The sequence below is a fragment of the Camelina sativa genome, chromosome 18 (assembly GCF_030686135.1).
Source record: "Camelina sativa cultivar CO46 ecotype springtype chromosome 18, ASM3068613v1".
In the NCBI taxonomy this organism is placed as follows: Eukaryota; Viridiplantae; Streptophyta; class Magnoliopsida; order Brassicales; family Brassicaceae; genus Camelina; species Camelina sativa.
In genome coordinates this window covers 21,949,359-21,967,774 of record NC_141897.1, presented here as the reverse complement: position 1 = coordinate 21,967,774, position 18,416 = coordinate 21,949,359, and the positions used below count along the sequence as shown (strand labels likewise).

Below are 18,416 nucleotides of genomic sequence, written 5' to 3'. Positions count from 1 at the left end.
GCTATTTTGGAGGCTCCCGTTTTCTTCTCACGACGGCTCTTCCCTCTTCCTTCTTCAGCAAACCTTTGCATCATTGGATCTCGACTCTTCATTTTTCTCGGTACATTGTTCGTTTCTACTGTCTTCCACCTTAGATTCCCTGTTTGCTCTGATCAGATTGTAACCGCTTAAGATCTGGTATCATCAGTTGCTCAGGTTATGTAGATTCCCTTTATGGGCTGTAGTTTCCCTTGTTTGGGCTAAATTTCTCATCCTGGACTATATTTCTTTGTTAATTAGGGGATTGAGCTTTGGTTAGTGCTTGGTTTAGAACATTTAGAATTAAGGCTTGTCCTAGCTTAATTACTTGTTCTCTGTGACGTTGAAAGGTTCTAAGTAGGTCTAGATTTTCTTACGGTTACATTCCATTCCGGGAGACCCTTGACAAAGAAGCACTTATAGATAAAGATGCATCTTATGTGGAGAAAGCCAAGTTCCATTCTCTTGTTATAGCCATTTGTGTTGAAGACCGTGAACACCAATTGGTATGCGGGAAGTTTCTATTGTTTTTCGAGAGTTCAATCAGTCTGATGTTTTTGGTTTAAACAATGTATAGGTAAAATCCTTTCCTCTTCCTAGTTGTAGGTTATGGAAAGATCATTGTGTCTCTGTAATTTTATTCTCCTCTTTTATCTTGTGATTTGTAACCTTTCCAAACTCTAATTTCAATCAATATAATACTTCCAATGAAAAAAAAAAAAAAAAAAAAAAAACCCGGAAATAATAGCTTTGTCTTGAATGCTTTTTTTTTTTGGCTCCCCCCCATCTGACTCTGAACCTGTCTGGTTAATTTAACTCCATGGAAGATCTTCATCTTTTTAATGGTAACCAACAAACGTCGTGTTCGTGTACAATAAAACATACGAATATTCAACTGCGCCAAACACTCGTACAGTCTTGATAGACCCAAATTTCGGAGTTTTTTTTCTTTTCCCGTCTGGTTACACTGGATTCTTTGTATTATTTTATCATTATTGATTAGATTACTGATTGTGAATAGACTAGTTTAGAATCTTTAGATTCAGCTCATTTGGTAGTTTTGATTTTGAACCAGAGAGAAGAAAACTACTGAGAATGTGATAGCCTATAACGTGAAGGGTTTCACAAAACCACCAGTGAGAGGTAACGGATAACAGTTTATTGGCTTTGATTCTGGAACTCAATGTTATGTTTCCACCATTTTCATAGCTAAAGTAGGTGAACCAAGCTTAAAAAGGAAAACTACAAAGCAATTCTGCGCAAGTTTCCAACACTCCAGAGCAAAAAAAAAAAAAAAAAACATATGACCCATTGTTCTCAAGTTTTCCTTTTGTAAAGATTATTCTCTACTGTATATTTTTGTGAAATTGCGGTTTCTATAGCAATGACCTCTTCCTCTAGCTTATTTGATTCCAATCTCAATTCCATGTAGTAAAATGTGTTGATACAAGAGGAAATTGTTAGGGAAGGGATTCCATCAAAGTACTTAAAATGATAAAGATGTTGTACAAAGTGTTCAAAGATCCAACCCAACAAAAAAAAAAATAATAATAATAAACATGCGGGAGCTCGTTTTTCTTTTTTGTTTTCTGTATGGTGACAACTGCGTGGTTCTAGTTTAGGTTGTATATTTTGGACAACGAGGTTTCCCCTGTAAGGATGAAGGCATGAAGGAGGTTTTGAGCAGCTTGGGTTTGATCAGGTGTCCCAGATATGACAATGATCCTGTCACTTGTTCCTAGAGAAGGTTCATGTACTATGACCCTCGCACCAGATATCTGATTGAACAAACATCAAATGGTATAAGCTATTAAGCTATGCCTATGCTTAAGCTGTTATGACACTATCTGTTTGATTTGTAGCTGATCATCCCAGACTACATGGGCTTTTTCTATTGTCTGCGAAGATTCCGTTTTTAAACAACGACCAAGTTGTAACACTGAATAATGGGGTTATAAACAAACGTTGGAGAACTTCAGTGGAGTTTTCGTGACTTAAAACAGTTTTTTTGAGTAAAGTTATCCATCAGAGAAGATAGTCCTATTGACCTATATTAGTGGTGGTAGGATTGTTTGCACCATGTAAAAAGATTTTACGTATAAGGATTTTCTTTTCTCATGCTTTCTTTTTAGAACCCTAGTGATCACTTCCGTTTCCTTTTCAGCTGTTGTTGATTCTTGGTATATGATTATAAGAAATCAGAGCAGCCAATGGAAGCTAAAACCTATGGCTGTTTTTGTGGAGCAAGTAAATCATAGTCTAACCTTCCTTTGGGTGACACTATGGGGCAAACCAAGAAATGATTTGTAAACGAAAATATGGCGTACCTGTTTCAGTTGCTCCAGATTGTAGCCATGCTCTCCATACACAAAGCTCATAGCATTTTCTGGAACTCTAATTTCCACGGTTGTGTTTGTAACGATGGCAGATTTTTGTCCACTATAAAAGACCAAGCCAGCATGTAAATTACAGAAAATCAGAGTAATAATCTCATATAACTGTAGTGCTTTTACCTGCCAAGTGCCTGGCCAGCCCTTGCTGAAGATAATCCGCCACTGGCATCAGATAAGCCTCTTGGAGCTACCGGTGGCTGCATAAAAACTATGTGTATTAGGTACAGAAAGTTAAATAGAAGCACAAATGTCCAAAATCTGTGTGTGTAGGGGAAGAATTAACTCTCGAAATCCCTCAGTGAGTATCAACAAGTACACCAGGAAGTAGATAATGGGAAAATACAGAGAGATGGAGACATACCGGGGACACCCACAAACGAGATGGGGCCTCAGTTAAGTGATGGGAGATATCACTGTGGTCCACGGTGAACCGCCGACCAAAATTAGGAGAATAGCCTGCTGCGGGATTAAACCTATCAGGAAACGTGTCTTCTGGTCTTATGTAAGGATCTATGCCAACAGGTCTGGAGAAGTTAACTGAAGAATGAGAGCTACTTAAAAAGGAATCCTCAGACCTTCTGTGCAGATTTGAAGAGATGGTAGGTGGATTACTAACGGGTTGATGAGACCCAATAGACATAGGATTATCTGAGTGTCCATGGTAGATTCTCTCTGTAGTTAAGGTGGAACTGCTCTTGGTTACCGATTTTTTCATTAAGTTGGAGAGAGAACTGTCTCGCAGCCTGCTCGTAATATGGAAAATGGCTTCTCTCACACTAGGGAACTCTCCTGAAATCTATTGGCGAACAAAGGATGAGTTTATGACAAACAACTTAAGAAAATGGTACTTCTAAAAAGAACATTATGAAGATAACATTTTACAGTGTCCTTTAACATTCAAATGTTCAAAAAAGAGAGAAAATAAGAAGAAGATTAAGGTTCAAAGATCTAAGTACCTGCACAACTTGATCATTCTCTGAAACACATTTTGGGTTCTGCTCAACTTTCAAAATTTGAACTGTTGCCCCAGTCATTTTCCGCATTTCCGAAACAATAACACCTCCTTTTCCCAGCAAACAACCAATCTGGCTTGTTGGGACAACAAGCCGTGCAGTGATAGATGTCATTGGGCCATTGTCTAGGATTTTTTTAGTGGCAAGCTCAAATAATCTAGAAAAAACAAGCATAATAGCTTTCTGGGCTGGCGAGGTAAGACATTCAGGGTTCTACATGATGAACAAGCAACAATTGTTAAACAAGAATAGTCAATAGATAGGACAATATTACTTCAGCATTTATGAAAACGGGAAGAGATAAAAAAAAAATGATAAAAAAGAAGAAGACCGACCTCTGGTGCAGTTACTGCAATCAAACGTTCTTCGCAGTCAGCAAGTGTATTTCCCACATTAATGAAGGCACCTGTTTCACTATGAAGCATTCTGATAACTTTACCCCCAGTCCCGATAACTCCGCCAGCATTTTCAGTGGAACAAAGTATCTTAAAAACCACATCTTGGTTCACAACATCCACTTCTGATAGAGGTGGCTTACTGGTGGCAGCGTTAGTCATTGGAGCAGACGTATTTATGCTGTGAGGATGTGTATCGAGAGTTGAATAACGATGTACAAGAAAATCAGCACTTGGCCGACTAAGAGTTTCTTGTGGGATTGTGTCAGTAGGCCTTCCAAAACCATCACGTGGAAATGACTCAAAAGCCATGCCCATAGTATCACGGCGTTGAACCATCTCGAAAGGCCTATGCAAGAAATCATGAGAATCATCCCTCTCTCTACACTGTCGAGAAACATCTCCCCTGACAACATCAGAAGGCCTGTATAACGTTTCTCGAGGATCCACATCAATATGCCTGCGTAAAGCATCTTGCCGGTCCGCCTCCATATGCCTGCGTAAAGCATCCTGTCGGTCTGCCTCAGCATGCATGCGTAAAGAATCTTGCCGGTCTGCCTCAATATGCCTGCGTAAAGTACCCTGAAGATCCACCTCGATATGCCTATGATGCAAAGCATCACGTGGAAGCGGCATCACATCATTAGGCCGACCTAAATTACCCCGAAAAAACATCTCGTCTTTTCTCTGTCTATAATCGAAAGGGTTAACTTCGACGGACCTAGGAAGTGACTCCTGAATGATAGTTTCTATGGGCCTATGCAAAGATGCTTGGAACTCTTTTTCAAGGGGTCTGTTTCCAACCACCCTTATCTTTTCAACTGATTGGCAACTTTGCAGGCAGCGGGAGATAGATACAAGAGCTTTCTTCACAGCGATAGCATTTCCTTCAATCTGCCATGGTTGATGACTCAATATGAGAATACATTACAATCTGAAAAATCAAGCATCTATAGCGTGCTAAACCAACATTTCAGCTCAAAACTTTCTCCAAAGAGACGTTCATAGTTTTCTATTTCAGGCACAAAAATGTTCTAATGAATCCAAATCCTAAACCAGAAAAGGGCAACTAGACTCCAGAACTCAATATAGCAAATTACGAAACTTTTTGTATCAATATTGAATTCTTACCTCCACCATCTCGTCATCAGCGTCAGCGCACATGGGCAAATTCTCAGTCCGTATCGCAATTTTGCAGCCAGTTTCTTTCCTAATACTCCCAACCATTTGACCACCTTTGCCTATCACAGCACCCGCATGGCTAGACTCAGTCAACAATCGGCACACGGCCGTATCACTATTCGCTTCCGCCGCTAGAAGTTCGAAAACTCTAATCAACGCTCCTTGTGCTTTAGATACCTCAACTTCATCCTCCTTGTTCCCCCCTTCTTCATTCCCATTGTTGTTAACACCAAATTTTACCATCGATTTCGAATTCACTTGTGCGATGATCGTGATGACCCGATCCGGAGATCCAAACGGAGGCTCCTCGACCCGTATCTTAGCTCCGGTTAATTGTTGAAGCTGTTTGATTACGCTTCCAGATTTTCCAATCACCGCACCGACTTGCGGCAAAGGGCAGAGCAATCGAAACGCCGCGTGTCCCACCGGCACAACCAGCGGCGGGAGCGGCCGCGTGTGATTCGTTTTGACCCTCTTCGAAGATCCCAAACCTGAACCTGGATCGAACGCTCCGGATCTCTTCTCTGTTTGAAAACTAAAGCTACTTCGCTCCATGACCTCAGGTCTCTCTCTCTCTTGAATCTCGTCACGGCGGTTTCCGGCGCAGACTACTCGTGAGGAGTCTTTGGCGGTCTTTAACGCTAAGTTGCTAACTTGCGCGGAATAACCGTATTATGTAGCGCTTTATTTATAAGCAAACCGAAGCGTACCTGTTTAATCCTCTCCTTCTCAAAACTTAAACCGAAAAGAGAGAACAGAATTAACTTTTTAATGTATTCCACTATATATTCACCCGCGGTACACCGCAAGACTATTTTTTAGTAAAAATAAAATGTTATTTATTTTATAAATTAACTATACTAATAATGTTTATAGAATTAATTTATATTGTTTTCTAAAATTAGAAATTAAATATTAATAAAATTAATTATAAATTAATACTTAATGTTAAAGAGAATGATTACTATTGTTTTGGAAATTTTATTAGAATGGAAAATCTTGTTTTCCAAAATTAAAACTTAATATTAATTACTTAAATGAAAAAAATAATTAATGATAATGGTATGCTTGTAAATAGATATGAATTTCAGTATTTATTTGCTAAATATCTCTAAAAATGTATATATAGATTTTTCTAGTTTGGTACTGTTGGAGAAAATGGAAAAAAAAAAAAGAAGAAAAAGGACAGTAAGCAGCAACATGACTTGAAATTAGGAAAAGAAAAGGAAATGTTGTTGATTACTGATAAGGAAATGTTGTAGAAAAAAAAAAAGAAGAAAAAGGACAGTAAGCAGCAACATTTCCTTTTCTTTTCCTAATTTCAAGTCATGTTGCTGCTTACTGTCCTTTTTCTTCTTTTTTTTTTTTCCATTTTCTCCAACAGTACCAAACTAGAAAAATCTATATATACATTTTTAGAGATATTTAGCAAATAAATACTGAAATTCATATCTATTTACAAGCATACCATTATCATTAATTATTTTTTTCATTTAAGTAATTAATATTAAGTTTTAATTTTGGAAAACAAGATTTTCCATTCTAATAAAATTTCCAAAACAATAGTAATCATTCTCTTTAACATTAAGTATTAATTTATAATTAATTTTATTAATATTTAATTTCTAATTTTAGAAAACAATATAAATTAATTCTATAAACATTATTAGTATAGTTAATTTATAAAATAAATAACATTTTATTTTTACTAAAAAATAGTCTTGCGGTGTACCGCGGGTGAATATATAGTGGAATACATTAAAAAGTTAATTCTGTTCTCTCTTTTCGGTTTAAGTTTTGAGAAGGAGAGGATTAAACAGGTACGCTTCGGTTTGCTTATAAATAAAGCGCTACATAATACGGTTATTCCGCGCAAGTTAGCAACTTAGCGTTAAAGACCGCCAAAGACTCCTCACGAGTAGTCTGCGCCGGAAACCGCCGTGACGAGATTCAAGAGAGAGAGAGACCTGAGGTCATGGAGCGAAGTAGCTTTAGTTTTCAAACAGAGAAGAGATCCGGAGCGTTCGATCCAGGTTCAGGTTTGGGATCTTCGAAGAGGGTCAAAACGAATCACACGCGGCCGCTCCCGCCGCTGGTTGTGCCGGTGGGACACGCGGCGTTTCGATTGCTCTGCCCTTTGCCGCAAGTCGGTGCGGTGATTGGAAAATCTGGAAGCGTAATCAAACAGCTTCAACAATTAACCGGAGCTAAGATACGGGTCGAGGAGCCTCCGTTTGGATCTCCGGATCGGGTCATCACGATCATCGCACAAGTGAATTCGAAATCGATGGTAAAATTTGGTGTTAACAACAATGGGAATGAAGAAGGGGGGAACAAGGAGGATGAAGTTGAGGTATCTAAAGCACAAGGAGCGTTGATTAGAGTTTTCGAACTTCTAGCGGCGGAAGCGAATAGTGATACGGCCGTGTGCCGATTGTTGACTGAGTCTAGCCATGCGGGTGCTGTGATAGGCAAAGGTGGTCAAATGGTTGGGAGTATTAGGAAAGAAACTGGCTGCAAAATTGCGATACGGACTGAGAATTTGCCCATGTGCGCTGACGCTGATGACGAGATGGTGGAGGTAAGAATTCAATATTGATACAAAAAGTTTCGTAATTTGCTATATTGAGTTCTGGAGTCTAGTTGCCCTTTTCTGGTTTAGGATTTGGATTCATTAGAACATTTTTGTGCCTGAAATAGAAAACTATGAACGTCTCTTTGGAGAAAGTTTTGAGCTGAAATGTTGGTTTAGCACGCTATAGATGCTTGATTTTTCAGATTGTAATGTATTCTCATATTGAGTCATCAACCATGGCAGATTGAAGGAAATGCTATCGCTGTGAAGAAAGCTCTTGTATCTATCTCCCGCTGCCTGCAAAGTTGCCAATCAGTTGAAAAGATAAGGGTGGTTGGAAACAGACCCCTTGAAAAAGAGTTCCAAGCATCTTTGCATAGGCCCATAGAAACTATCATTCAGGAGTCACTTCCTAGGTCCGTCGAAGTTAACCCTTTCGATTATAGACAGAGAAAAGACGAGATGTTTTTTCGGGGTAATTTAGGTCGGCCTAATGATGTGATGCCGCTTCCACGTGATGCTTTGCATCATAGGCATATCGAGGTGGATCTTCAGGGTACTTTACGCAGGCATATTGAGGCAGACCGGCAAGATTCTTTACGCATGCATGCTGAGGCAGACCGACAGGATGCTTTACGCAGGCATATGGAGGCGGACCGGCAAGATGCTTTACGCAGGCATATTGATGTGGATCCTCGAGAAACGTTATACAGGCCTTCTGATGTTGTCAGGGGAGATGTTTCTCGACAGTGTAGAGAGAGGGATGATTCTCATGATTTCTTGCATAGGCCTTTCGAGATGGTTCAACGCCGTGATACTATGGGCATGGCTTTTGAGTCATTTCCACGTGATGGTTTTGGAAGGCCTACTGACACAATCCCACAAGAAACTCTTAGTCGGCCAAGTGCTGATTTTCTTGTACATCGTTATTCAACTCTCGATACACATCCTCACAGCATAAATACGTCTGCTCCAATGACTAACGCTGCCACCAGTAAGCCACCTCTATCAGAAGTGGATGTTGTGAACCAAGATGTGGTTTTTAAGATACTTTGTTCCACTGAAAATGCTGGCGGAGTTATCGGGACTGGGGGTAAAGTTATCAGAATGCTTCATAGTGAAACAGGTGCCTTCATTAATGTGGGAAATACACTTGCTGACTGCGAAGAACGTTTGATTGCAGTAACTGCACCAGAGGTCGGTCTTCTTCTTTTTTATCATTTTTTTTTTATCTCTTCCCGTTTTCATAAATGCTGAAGTAATATTGTCCTATCTATTGACTATTCTTGTTTAACAATTGTTGCTTGTTCATCATGTAGAACCCTGAATGTCTTACCTCGCCAGCCCAGAAAGCTATTATGCTTGTTTTTTCTAGATTATTTGAGCTTGCCACTAAAAAAATCCTAGACAATGGCCCAATGACATCTATCACTGCACGGCTTGTTGTCCCAACAAGCCAGATTGGTTGTTTGCTGGGAAAAGGAGGTGTTATTGTTTCGGAAATGCGGAAAATGACTGGGGCAACAGTTCAAATTTTGAAAGTTGAGCAGAACCCAAAATGTGTTTCAGAGAATGATCAAGTTGTGCAGGTACTTAGATCTTTGAACCTTAATCTTCTTCTTATTTTCTCTCTTTTTTGAACATTTGAATGTTAAAGGACACTGTAAAATGTTATCTTCATAATGTTCTTTTTAGAAGTACCATTTTCTTAAGTTGTTTGTCATAAACTCATTCTTTGTTCGCCAATAGATTTCAGGAGAGTTCCCTAGTGTGAGAGAAGCCATTTTCCATATTACGAGCAGGCTGCGAGACAGTTCTCTCTCCAACTTAATGAAAAAATCGGTAACCAAGAGCAGTTCCACCTTAACTACAGAGAGAATCTACCATGGACACTCAGATAATCCTATGTCTATTGGGTCTCATCAACCCGTTAGTAATCCACCTACCATCTCTTCAAATCTGCACAGAAGGTCTGAGGATTCCTTTTTAAGTAGCTCTCATTCTTCAGTTAACTTCTCCAGACCTGTTGGCATAGATCCTTACATAAGACCAGAAGACACGTTTCCTGATAGGTTTAATCCCGCAGCAGGCTATTCTCCTAATTTTGGTCGGCGGTTCACCGTGGACCACAGTGATATCTCCCATCACTTAACTGAGGCCCCATCTCGTTTGTGGGTGTCCCCGGTATGTCTCCATCTCTCTGTATTTTCCCATTATCTACTTCCTGGTGTACTTGTTGATACTCACTGAGGGATTTCGAGAGTTAATTCTTCCCCTACACACACAGATTTTGGACATTTGTGCTTCTATTTAACTTTCTGTACCTAATACACATAGTTTTTATGCAGCCACCGGTAGCTCCAAGAGGCTTATCTGATGCCAGTGGCGGATTATCTTCAGCAAGGGCTGGCCAGGCACTTGGCAGGTAAAAGCACTACAGTTATATGAGATTATTACTCTGATTTTCTGTAATTTACATGCTGGCTTGGTCTTTTATAGTGGACAAAAATCTGCCATCGTTACAAACACAACCGTGGAAATTAGAGTTCCAGAAAATGCTATGAGCTTTGTGTATGGAGAGCATGGCTACAATCTGGAGCAACTGAAACAGGTACGCCATATTTTCGTTTACAAATCATTTCTTGGTTTGCCCCATAGTGTCACCCAAAGGAAGGTTAGACTATGATTTACTTGCTCCACAAAAACAGCCATAGGTTTTAGCTTCCATTGGCTGCTCTGATTTCTTATAATCATATACCAAGAATCAACAACAGCTGAAAAGGAAACGGAAGTGATCACTAGGGTTCTAAAAAGAAAGCATGAGAAAAGAAAATCCTTATACGTAAAATCTTTTTACATGGTGCAAACAATCCTACCACCACTAATATAGGTCAATAGGACTATCTTCTCTGATGGATAACTTTACTCAAAAAAACTGTTTTAAGTCACGAAAACTCCACTGAAGTTCTCCAACGTTTGTTTATAACCCCATTATTCAGTGTTACAACTTGGTCGTTGTTTAAAAACGGAATCTTCGCAGACAATAGAAAAAGCCCATGTAGTCTGGGATGATCAGCTACAAATCAAACAGATAGTGTCATAACAGCTTAAGCATAGGCATAGCTTAATAGCTTATACCATTTGATGTTTGTTCAATCAGATATCTGGTGCGAGGGTCATAGTACATGAACCTTCTCTAGGAACAAGTGACAGGATCATTGTCATATCTGGGACACCTGATCAAACCCAAGCTGCTCAAAACCTCCTTCATGCCTTCATCCTTACAGGGGAAACCTCGTTGTCCAAAATATACAACCTAAACTAGAACCACGCAGTTGTCACCATACAGAAAACAAAAAAGAAAAACGAGCTCCCGCATGTTTATTATTATTATTTTTTTTTTTGTTGGGTTGGATCTTTGAACACTTTGTACAACATCTTTATCATTTTAAGTACTTTGATGGAATCCCTTCCCTAACAATTTCCTCTTGTATCAACACATTTTACTACATGGAATTGAGATTGGAATCAAATAAGCTAGAGGAAGAGGTCATTGCTATAGAAACCGCAATTTCACAAAAATATACAGTAGAGAATAATCTTTACAAAAGGAAAACTTGAGAACAATGGGTCATATGTTTTTTTTTTTTTTTTTTGCTCTGGAGTGTTGGAAACTTGCGCAGAATTGCTTTGTAGTTTTCCTTTTTAAGCTTGGTTCACCTACTTTAGCTATGAAAATGGTGGAAACATAACATTGAGTTCCAGAATCAAAGCCAATAAACTGTTATCCGTTACCTCTCACTGGTGGTTTTGTGAAACCCTTCACGTTATAGGCTATCACATTCTCAGTAGTTTTCTTCTCTCTGGTTCAAAATCAAAACTACCAAATGAGCTGAATCTAAAGATTCTAAACTAGTCTATTCACAATCAGTAATCTAATCAATAATGATAAAATAATACAAAGAATCCAGTGTAACCAGACGGGAAAAGAAAAAAAACTCCGAAATTTGGGTCTATCAAGACTGTACGAGTGTTTGGCGCAGTTGAATATTCGTATGTTTTATTGTACACGAACACGACGTTTGTTGGTTACCATTAAAAAGATGAAGATCTTCCATGGAGTTAAATTAACCAGACAGGTTCAGAGTCAGATGGGGGGGAGCCAAAAAAAAAAAGCATTCAAGACAAAGCTATTATTTCCGGGTTTTTTTTTTTTTTTTTTTTTTTTCATTGGAAGTATTATATTGATTGAAATTAGAGTTTGGAAAGGTTACAAATCACAAGATAAAAGAGGAGAATAAAATTACAGAGACACAATGATCTTTCCATAACCTACAACTAGGAAGAGGAAAGGATTTTACCTATACATTGTTTAAACCAAAAACATCAGACTGATTGAACTCTCGAAAAACAATAGAAACTTCCCGCATACCAATTGGTGTTCACGGTCTTCAACACAAATGGCTATAACAAGAGAATGGAACTTGGCTTTCTCCACATAAGATGCATCTTTATCTATAAGTGCTTCTTTGTCAAGGGTCTCCCGGAATGGAATGTAACCGTAAGAAAATCTAGACCTACTTAGAACCTTTCAACGTCACAGAGAACAAGTAATTAAGCTAGGACAAGCCTTAATTCTAAATGTTCTAAACCAAGCACTAACCAAAGCTCAATCCCCTAATTAACAAAGAAATATAGTCCAGGATGAGAAATTTAGCCCAAACAAGGGAAACTACAGCCCATAAAGGGAATCTACATAACCTGAGCAACTGATGATACCAGATCTTAAGCGGTTACAATCTGATCAGAGCAAACAGGGAATCTAAGGTGGAAGACAGTAGAAACGAACAATGTACCGAGAAAAATGAAGAGTCGAGATCCAATGATGCAAAGGTTTGCTGAAGAAGGAAGAGGGAAGAGCCGTCGTGAGAAGAAAACGGGAGCCTCCAAAATAGCGTATACTCAACAAGGAGAATCAGCCCAGCGATATTCCCCTCCGTGAATCGCGACCCCAAACAGCACCCCGAGTAAACCAGCAACGATCAGATCCTATGAATCTGGGACCAAAACACAACCTTGCTAGATCTGAAGCTCCACATCTTCCGATCCAGTTCGCCAAAAACCTCTACGCTTCCACACCCGCATGAAAGCAAGAAACTAAAAGAGGTGACCGACGCCGGTGCTGTGTGAGCCGCCATGCGCCGGTCAAAGGCTTAACGGAGGCTTTTGGATTAAGGAAGCGGCGAGAGAGAAAAGAGAGAGAAAGTAGGGCGAACCGTGAGGATTACCAACTCAGCTATTATTTCCGGTTTGAAGCGCTATTTTGTATAAAAAAGATCATTTATTTTGTCAATTACGTGTGTAAAATCATTTGCTTGAATGGCTGTACTCTGAAATGTTACTTATTTTACCTTGAAGTCGAGTGTTACTGCACCGCCCCAAAAAAAAAAAAGAAAAGAAAGAATAATAATAATAATAATAATAATAATAATTTTGATGGACATGTAAACAAAAGTAAGATTTATTGGGCCTTTCTATGTACTTTTAGCCTTTTTTTAGGTTTAGGACATTACAAAACGTACGACGAGATTATCAACTTAGAACCAATGAGAATCAAACACGTATACATATACGCGTGTGGTCTTGACCTCGTCTTGTTTCTTTGATAAATAACCGCCTCCACATAATATTGTTGCCTAATAGCTTTTTTTTTTTTTTTTTTTGTTGTTGTTGTTGACAATCTTCTTCATTCCCATTTCCTTACTCTCTCTTGCTCATCTTCTTTTCTCCTCTCCGCTCTATCACAAAAAAATAAAAAAAAATGGGTCGCCGTAGCTCAGGAGGTAATGTTTCTTCTCTTTCCGATTTCAGATCTAATCCGACGAAACCTTCTTGTTTTGTTTTTGGTCCTCGTTGGTTGGTGCTTGTATTATCCCACCCGATCTAGGGTTTACCTTTGTCCTATCTGAAATTAGATATAATGAAATCATCATCTTAAATTTACTTAGTAGGCCTGTAATTAGTTACCATTATGAGAAATTTCGAGATAGGGAAGGTTGTTTGATTCATTTTCAATCTTAGATGCAAATTTTTTTAATTAATAATATTGTCTTGGTTCGTTGTTTGCAGGAAGATCTGCTCCTCGCCCTCGTCCTGCTGCTGCACGCAGCCCAGCTCCTCAAACTGGTATGATATATCTAACTCTCGGAATAATTTTCTGTTTTTTTTTTTTTTTTTTTTTTTTTTTTGTTGCTCTTATTAGTTATGACGATTCCAATTGACTTGTTTTGTGGGGTTTTTTGTTTCAGTAAACCGTGCGCCTCCCCCAGCTACAGTTCCGGCCAGCGGTGGTGGTGGTGGCATGTTCTCAGGCATTGGTTCAACCATTGCTCAGGGTAAATTGATATGACCCAGATTTCTCTGTTGAGTTTATTTTGCATCATTTCTATTCTAGGTCTCTTTAACCAAATTGTTTTCTCGGGAATCGTGTTTCGTGACCTGTTTGTTTGTTTGTTTGTTGGGGATGATTAGGTATGGCTTTTGGTACTGGAAGTGCTGTTGCGCACAGGGCTGTTGATTCCGTGATGGGTCCACGAACCATTCAACATGAAGCTGTTGAGGCTGCTTCTGCATCTGCTGCCCCTGCTGGAAGCAACATGTTTTCTAGTTCCTGTGATATTCATGCTAAGGCTTTCCAAGATGTAAGTCTTTTAATCTCTCTCTCTCTCTCTCTCTCTCTCTCTCTCTCTCTCTCTCTCTCTCTCTCTCTCTCTATCCTGTTAGGTTCAGATTTCGCCAAGATTCTAATTCGTTTGAAACATAAATTAGTTTGTTTATACTTTGCTGAACATATAGCATAGCTCAGTGATTATAGGTTAGTGGTGGTTTGTTGACATTAAGATTGGTGTTTTTCACTCTAGTGAAGCATGGAGCTTCCGCTTTGTATAAATTCCAAGGCTAAGTCACTGATTACTGTTCTTTTAAAAATATATATATGAATGCAGTGCATCGGCAGCTATGGAAGCGAGATTAGCAAATGCCAGTTCTACATGGACATGTTGGCAGAGTGCAGGAAGAACTCTGGTTCCGTGATTGGTGCCTAGAGTTTCATTTCTTATTCGTTTCTTATCTTAAAATTTTATCCAGCTGTGATGTTGCTGAGGATTTGGAGTTTTTTAAATCAAATAATATTTGTTTTCCACAACCAGAAACTGCATGTTTGAAGTCTTATTAAGGGTAATCGTTTGTAAGACTTGGGTTCTTTCCCATTCTAGTCAAATAATGCATGGTTGATTTCTTTTGGCTTTTGGGGTATTTTCTTAAGCTAATAAAAGTGAGTCTATACTTTTAACAATCTTTAAGTTCATAAAACCATAATCAAATTCTAGACGAGGAGCTTCTATTACGTACACACCACCCTTACACTTGTCTCTCGAGTCCGGCAAATCTAAATGTCGTAAACAAGGCAACGCGATAGTGCTGTCCTCACCCTCGTGTTCTTCTTCTATCACATGATACAACATTCGAAGAAACTGAACCGGGTAAAAGGCGCTTATTAAGACATGATTTTCATAAGGCGCAAACTCTTTAGAAGCGGGAGACAATAAGGAACATCGAAACAAGGCAATGCACGAGCTTTAAGTTCTCCAGTGTTTTCATATGTGAATAGGCTACTCGGCAAACTGCTTGATAGCCCTGGCCGAATTATGACTATGAGCCAACGCACGCGGTGAGCAATCCCAGTATCAATCCATATCCCAACCTCTACGGCTTGAGACGCAACTTGTCTAGCGCCTTGTTTTTCATCAAAGTCCTGTAAGCAAACTGTGTGAGACTCTTAAAGTCAGCATCATCATTATGATAATTGCTATCATTAAACTTAATCCCTGACACTAGATACTAAACTCCAAAAAAGACTGCCATCTTTTGGAGACAAGGCGGCCTTGACGTGTTTTGTCGGAACAAGAGAGAGTATTCGCCACAGCAATACATCTGAAAGAAGACAGACTGATCTTGTCATCTCCGAAACTTCCAAACAGAAGAAGAACTTACACCGATTTTATCTTTGGTTAATATAGCCAAACTGTATACCCTTACGATATATATAGGGAAAATATCCAACACATATTTCACAGACAAAAAGTAAATTATAGAGCATATAAACCATGCCACAAGCGTATACATCCTAGTGATAGATACTTGTGTATTTTAGAAACGATTTGTCTTATGGAATAAATTAATAAAAAGAGAAAATTGTCTTTATGTTACTTGTGTTCTGCTCTTATTTTAATGGTTTTGATAAACACTTAATTATCCAATAATTGTTGAATGGTGGGTATTCAGAAACCAATCCTTGGCTATAGCACCTGATTTGAAGTATGCAACTTTAGAATTCTCTTCCTTCATATGTTGAATAATGCCTAAACCTTGTTTCCATGGTTAGAATTGGCTATAGCATTTGTTATTGCACAGGTTCATGAATCTTTGTTTTGCATTTGACAAGTTTTTGATGTGATTATGAGGTCTTCAAACACCAATTGCACTAAACACCAATTACTTCTTAAAAAACAAAAGAAAAAAAAATCTTTATAACCCCTCGTGGTTCTACCATTGGAGAAGGTTTTTCTTAACAAACCCCACATGGATTTTTAAACATTGACAAATACAAAATTTAATAAGAGAAAATTGGTAAAAACTCCTCATAAGTGCTTACCATTGGAGTATGGTCTTACTATTAGTCTATATTTGGTGGAATCCAATAAGGTGCCGTAAGACTGGAATCATGAATAGTTATAAAACTATTGTCGATAGCATATGCTCCGCGGTGATCGATTCCAAAGAAATTGATATAGTTATCGTATCCGTCATACAAGCTAGCCGGGAGACAAAAAGATTCAGCTTTTGAGAGGAAAATGCAGTTCTCTCCAATGTCTGTGGTATACTCAGCGTTTCCTTCCTGGTCTACGTTGAACACCACAAAACGCTCTGTTTTCATCTTCCCGTTGTTGCTGTCTTCTCTCTTAGTGTACCATTTAACCAGAAAAGTTTCACCAGTGGATCTTGACTCCACCAAGTGCTCGCTCCTGCAACACGAATCTAACAGCTCCCACTCTGCCTGCACCAACTCGGGAAGGTTTCGAAACCGCAACTTCTGTACCTTGCGGTTGTGAATGTCTTCTCCGATATCCCATGATCCAATGTAGTCTCCTTCAGAAGAAGGCATGGAGAACATGTCATCTCTTTTGGAGTACATGACATGTGAGTTGAAGAAGCTTGGGTCTGTGATTCTGATGTTGGTCCACTGGGAGTTTGTTCGTGCAGGCCTGCATAGGCTGAGCTGAGGTCCCAAGAACTTGACAGCCACAACACAGTCCTCATCCTCAGGAGAAGAGGAGGACAACACAGTCCTCATCCTTCAGAAGTGAACACTTTGGTTTTGTTTTGATCAGTCTCCTTCGGCTTGTTTCTCTCTGGTTTCATTGGTTCATACTTCATATATATATATATATATATATATATATATATATGTATATATATCTGCTGGTTAGAATCGATTATAGATTAGTATTGAAGACTTCGATTATAGACTGTGCATCGTATTTTACAGTTTTAGCTTCACTTAGTTCCAATGGAACCTGTTCCACCATCTGCAATTATATATATGGCCAAATGTATCATGCATTCTTTTCACACACCCATGCCAGCCTAAAATTATTTAACAGGACAACCATCAAACAATTACTCCTCTAGCGGTTGGACACGTAGCTAGATCACAGTGTTCACCTCTTGTTCCCCACCAATCCAAACTCTTCTCCTCCATCCCCACCGAGAAGTACAACAAAACCGCCATGAAAGCTACACCGGCGTCCATCCGTCCATAGCCGCTGACAGAACGTAGTTATACCTCTGCCACAAACTTTTCCGGTACCGGAACACAAACAAGTTGAATATCGTCCCGACCAATATCCACGAATTGTAGTTCACCGCGGTTGCAGGCATAATTGCGGTTGCTCCTAGAAGAACAGGGAGATTCACAAGTGGAATCCACGAACGTTTTGGGAACGCTTTGTGCAATGACCAAAGCTTAAGCAGGTAGGTGTCTTTGAATATGTTTCCTTTTATACAAAAAATTTTGTGAGCCTGCGATTTACATTTAGAATATTCTTAAACCTTTAAAGGACAACCAAAATAAGAGAGAGATAAAGAGAGTCAGTTTTGTCTTGCACTTGTTCTGCTGTTTCTTGTGTAATTTTTCAGTCGAAAAGAAGCTGACACGGAATTGAAGGCGTAGTCAGAGATACCAAGTCCTTGAGCATCTTATATTTGGCTTCAACATCACTGGATTGTGGCAAGAAAGTTGCAGTCTTCAAACGTGTAGCATTCCTTATGATGAAGTTCGCCACCTCTAAATCTCCTCGTCTGCCTTTGTAACCGATCCATGCGAAAGTTTCAAGACTGTCGGGAATAGAACTCGGCTGCTTCCAACAATCTGGAGTTTCTTCACTAGGAATATGAAGCTCATGTTCATCAGTGAGTTTGAGAGATGCTAGTTTGGGAGAATTTTGGAGCATTTGAGTGAGAAGCTCCCACCAACCTTGCGCACATGTACTTAGCTCGAGATGAACAAGCCGATAGAAGCAGATGACCATACTAGGGACCTCTGAGTGTAGTGATACACATAAATAAAGGCGGCGGGTTGAAGCAAGAGCTCTCAGAAACCTGTGAGTAACTCCTTGAGTGATGTCAACATGCGCCTCGTTCAAATTGGGCATATTCTCAATTCGACGAGAGTCGTAGACAACATCATCGACAATCTTAAGGTACTCAAGACGAGGACTTG

At 39.2% G+C, this 18,416-nt stretch overlaps 4 protein-coding genes and 1 pseudogene across 5 annotated transcripts in view; 2 read left to right on the top strand and 3 right to left on the bottom strand.

The window, feature by feature from the left end:
- Positions 1-92, bottom strand: part of LOC147923141 (chaperone protein ClpD, chloroplastic pseudogene) — a 981-nt pseudogene extending 889 nt beyond the window's left edge. The window contains exon 1 of the transcript XR_015588292.1: positions 32-92. The product of XR_015588292.1 is annotated as a chaperone protein ClpD, chloroplastic pseudogene (transcript). The remainder of the gene's footprint in view (positions 1-31) is intronic.
- A 1,331-nt stretch (positions 93-1,423) lies between these two features.
- On the bottom strand, positions 1,424-5,757 carry LOC147923140 (KH domain-containing protein HEN4-like). The gene is made up of 7 exons (XM_087499959.1): positions 4,951-5,757; positions 3,760-4,713; positions 3,368-3,637; positions 2,773-3,207; positions 2,532-2,608; positions 2,346-2,457; positions 1,424-1,796 (listed from the first exon to the last, which is right to left on the bottom strand). The coding sequence occupies exons 1-7, from the start codon at positions 5,554-5,556 to the stop codon at positions 1,632-1,634; spliced, it is 2,619 nt and encodes an 872-aa protein (XP_087356085.1). The 5' UTR covers positions 5,557-5,757; the 3' UTR covers positions 1,424-1,631.
- Positions 5,758-6,775: 1,018 nt separating this feature from the next.
- LOC147923139 (KH domain-containing protein HEN4-like) lies at positions 6,776-11,109 on the top strand. Its single transcript, XM_087499957.1, has 7 exons — positions 6,776-7,582; positions 7,820-8,773; positions 8,896-9,165; positions 9,326-9,760; positions 9,925-10,001; positions 10,076-10,187; positions 10,737-11,109. Exons 1-7 carry the CDS (start codon positions 6,977-6,979, stop codon positions 10,899-10,901), a joined length of 2,619 nt encoding a protein of 872 aa, XP_087356083.1. The 5' UTR covers positions 6,776-6,976; the 3' UTR covers positions 10,902-11,109.
- Positions 11,110-13,203: 2,094 nt separating this feature from the next.
- Positions 13,204-14,881, top strand: LOC104762598 (uncharacterized). The gene is made up of 5 exons (XM_010485920.3): positions 13,204-13,419; positions 13,706-13,762; positions 13,885-13,971; positions 14,108-14,277; positions 14,581-14,881. The coding sequence occupies exons 1-5, from the start codon at positions 13,398-13,400 to the stop codon at positions 14,677-14,679; spliced, it is 435 nt and encodes a 144-aa protein (XP_010484222.1). The 5' UTR covers positions 13,204-13,397; the 3' UTR covers positions 14,680-14,881.
- Positions 14,882-16,178: 1,297 nt separating this feature from the next.
- LOC147923138 (uncharacterized) lies at positions 16,179-17,441 on the bottom strand. Its single transcript, XM_087500294.1, has one exon. The coding sequence runs from the start codon at positions 16,986-16,988 to the stop codon at positions 16,311-16,313; it is 678 nt and encodes a 225-aa protein (XP_087356420.1). The 5' UTR covers positions 16,989-17,441; the 3' UTR covers positions 16,179-16,310.
- Between the last annotated feature and the right edge of the window lie 975 nt (positions 17,442-18,416).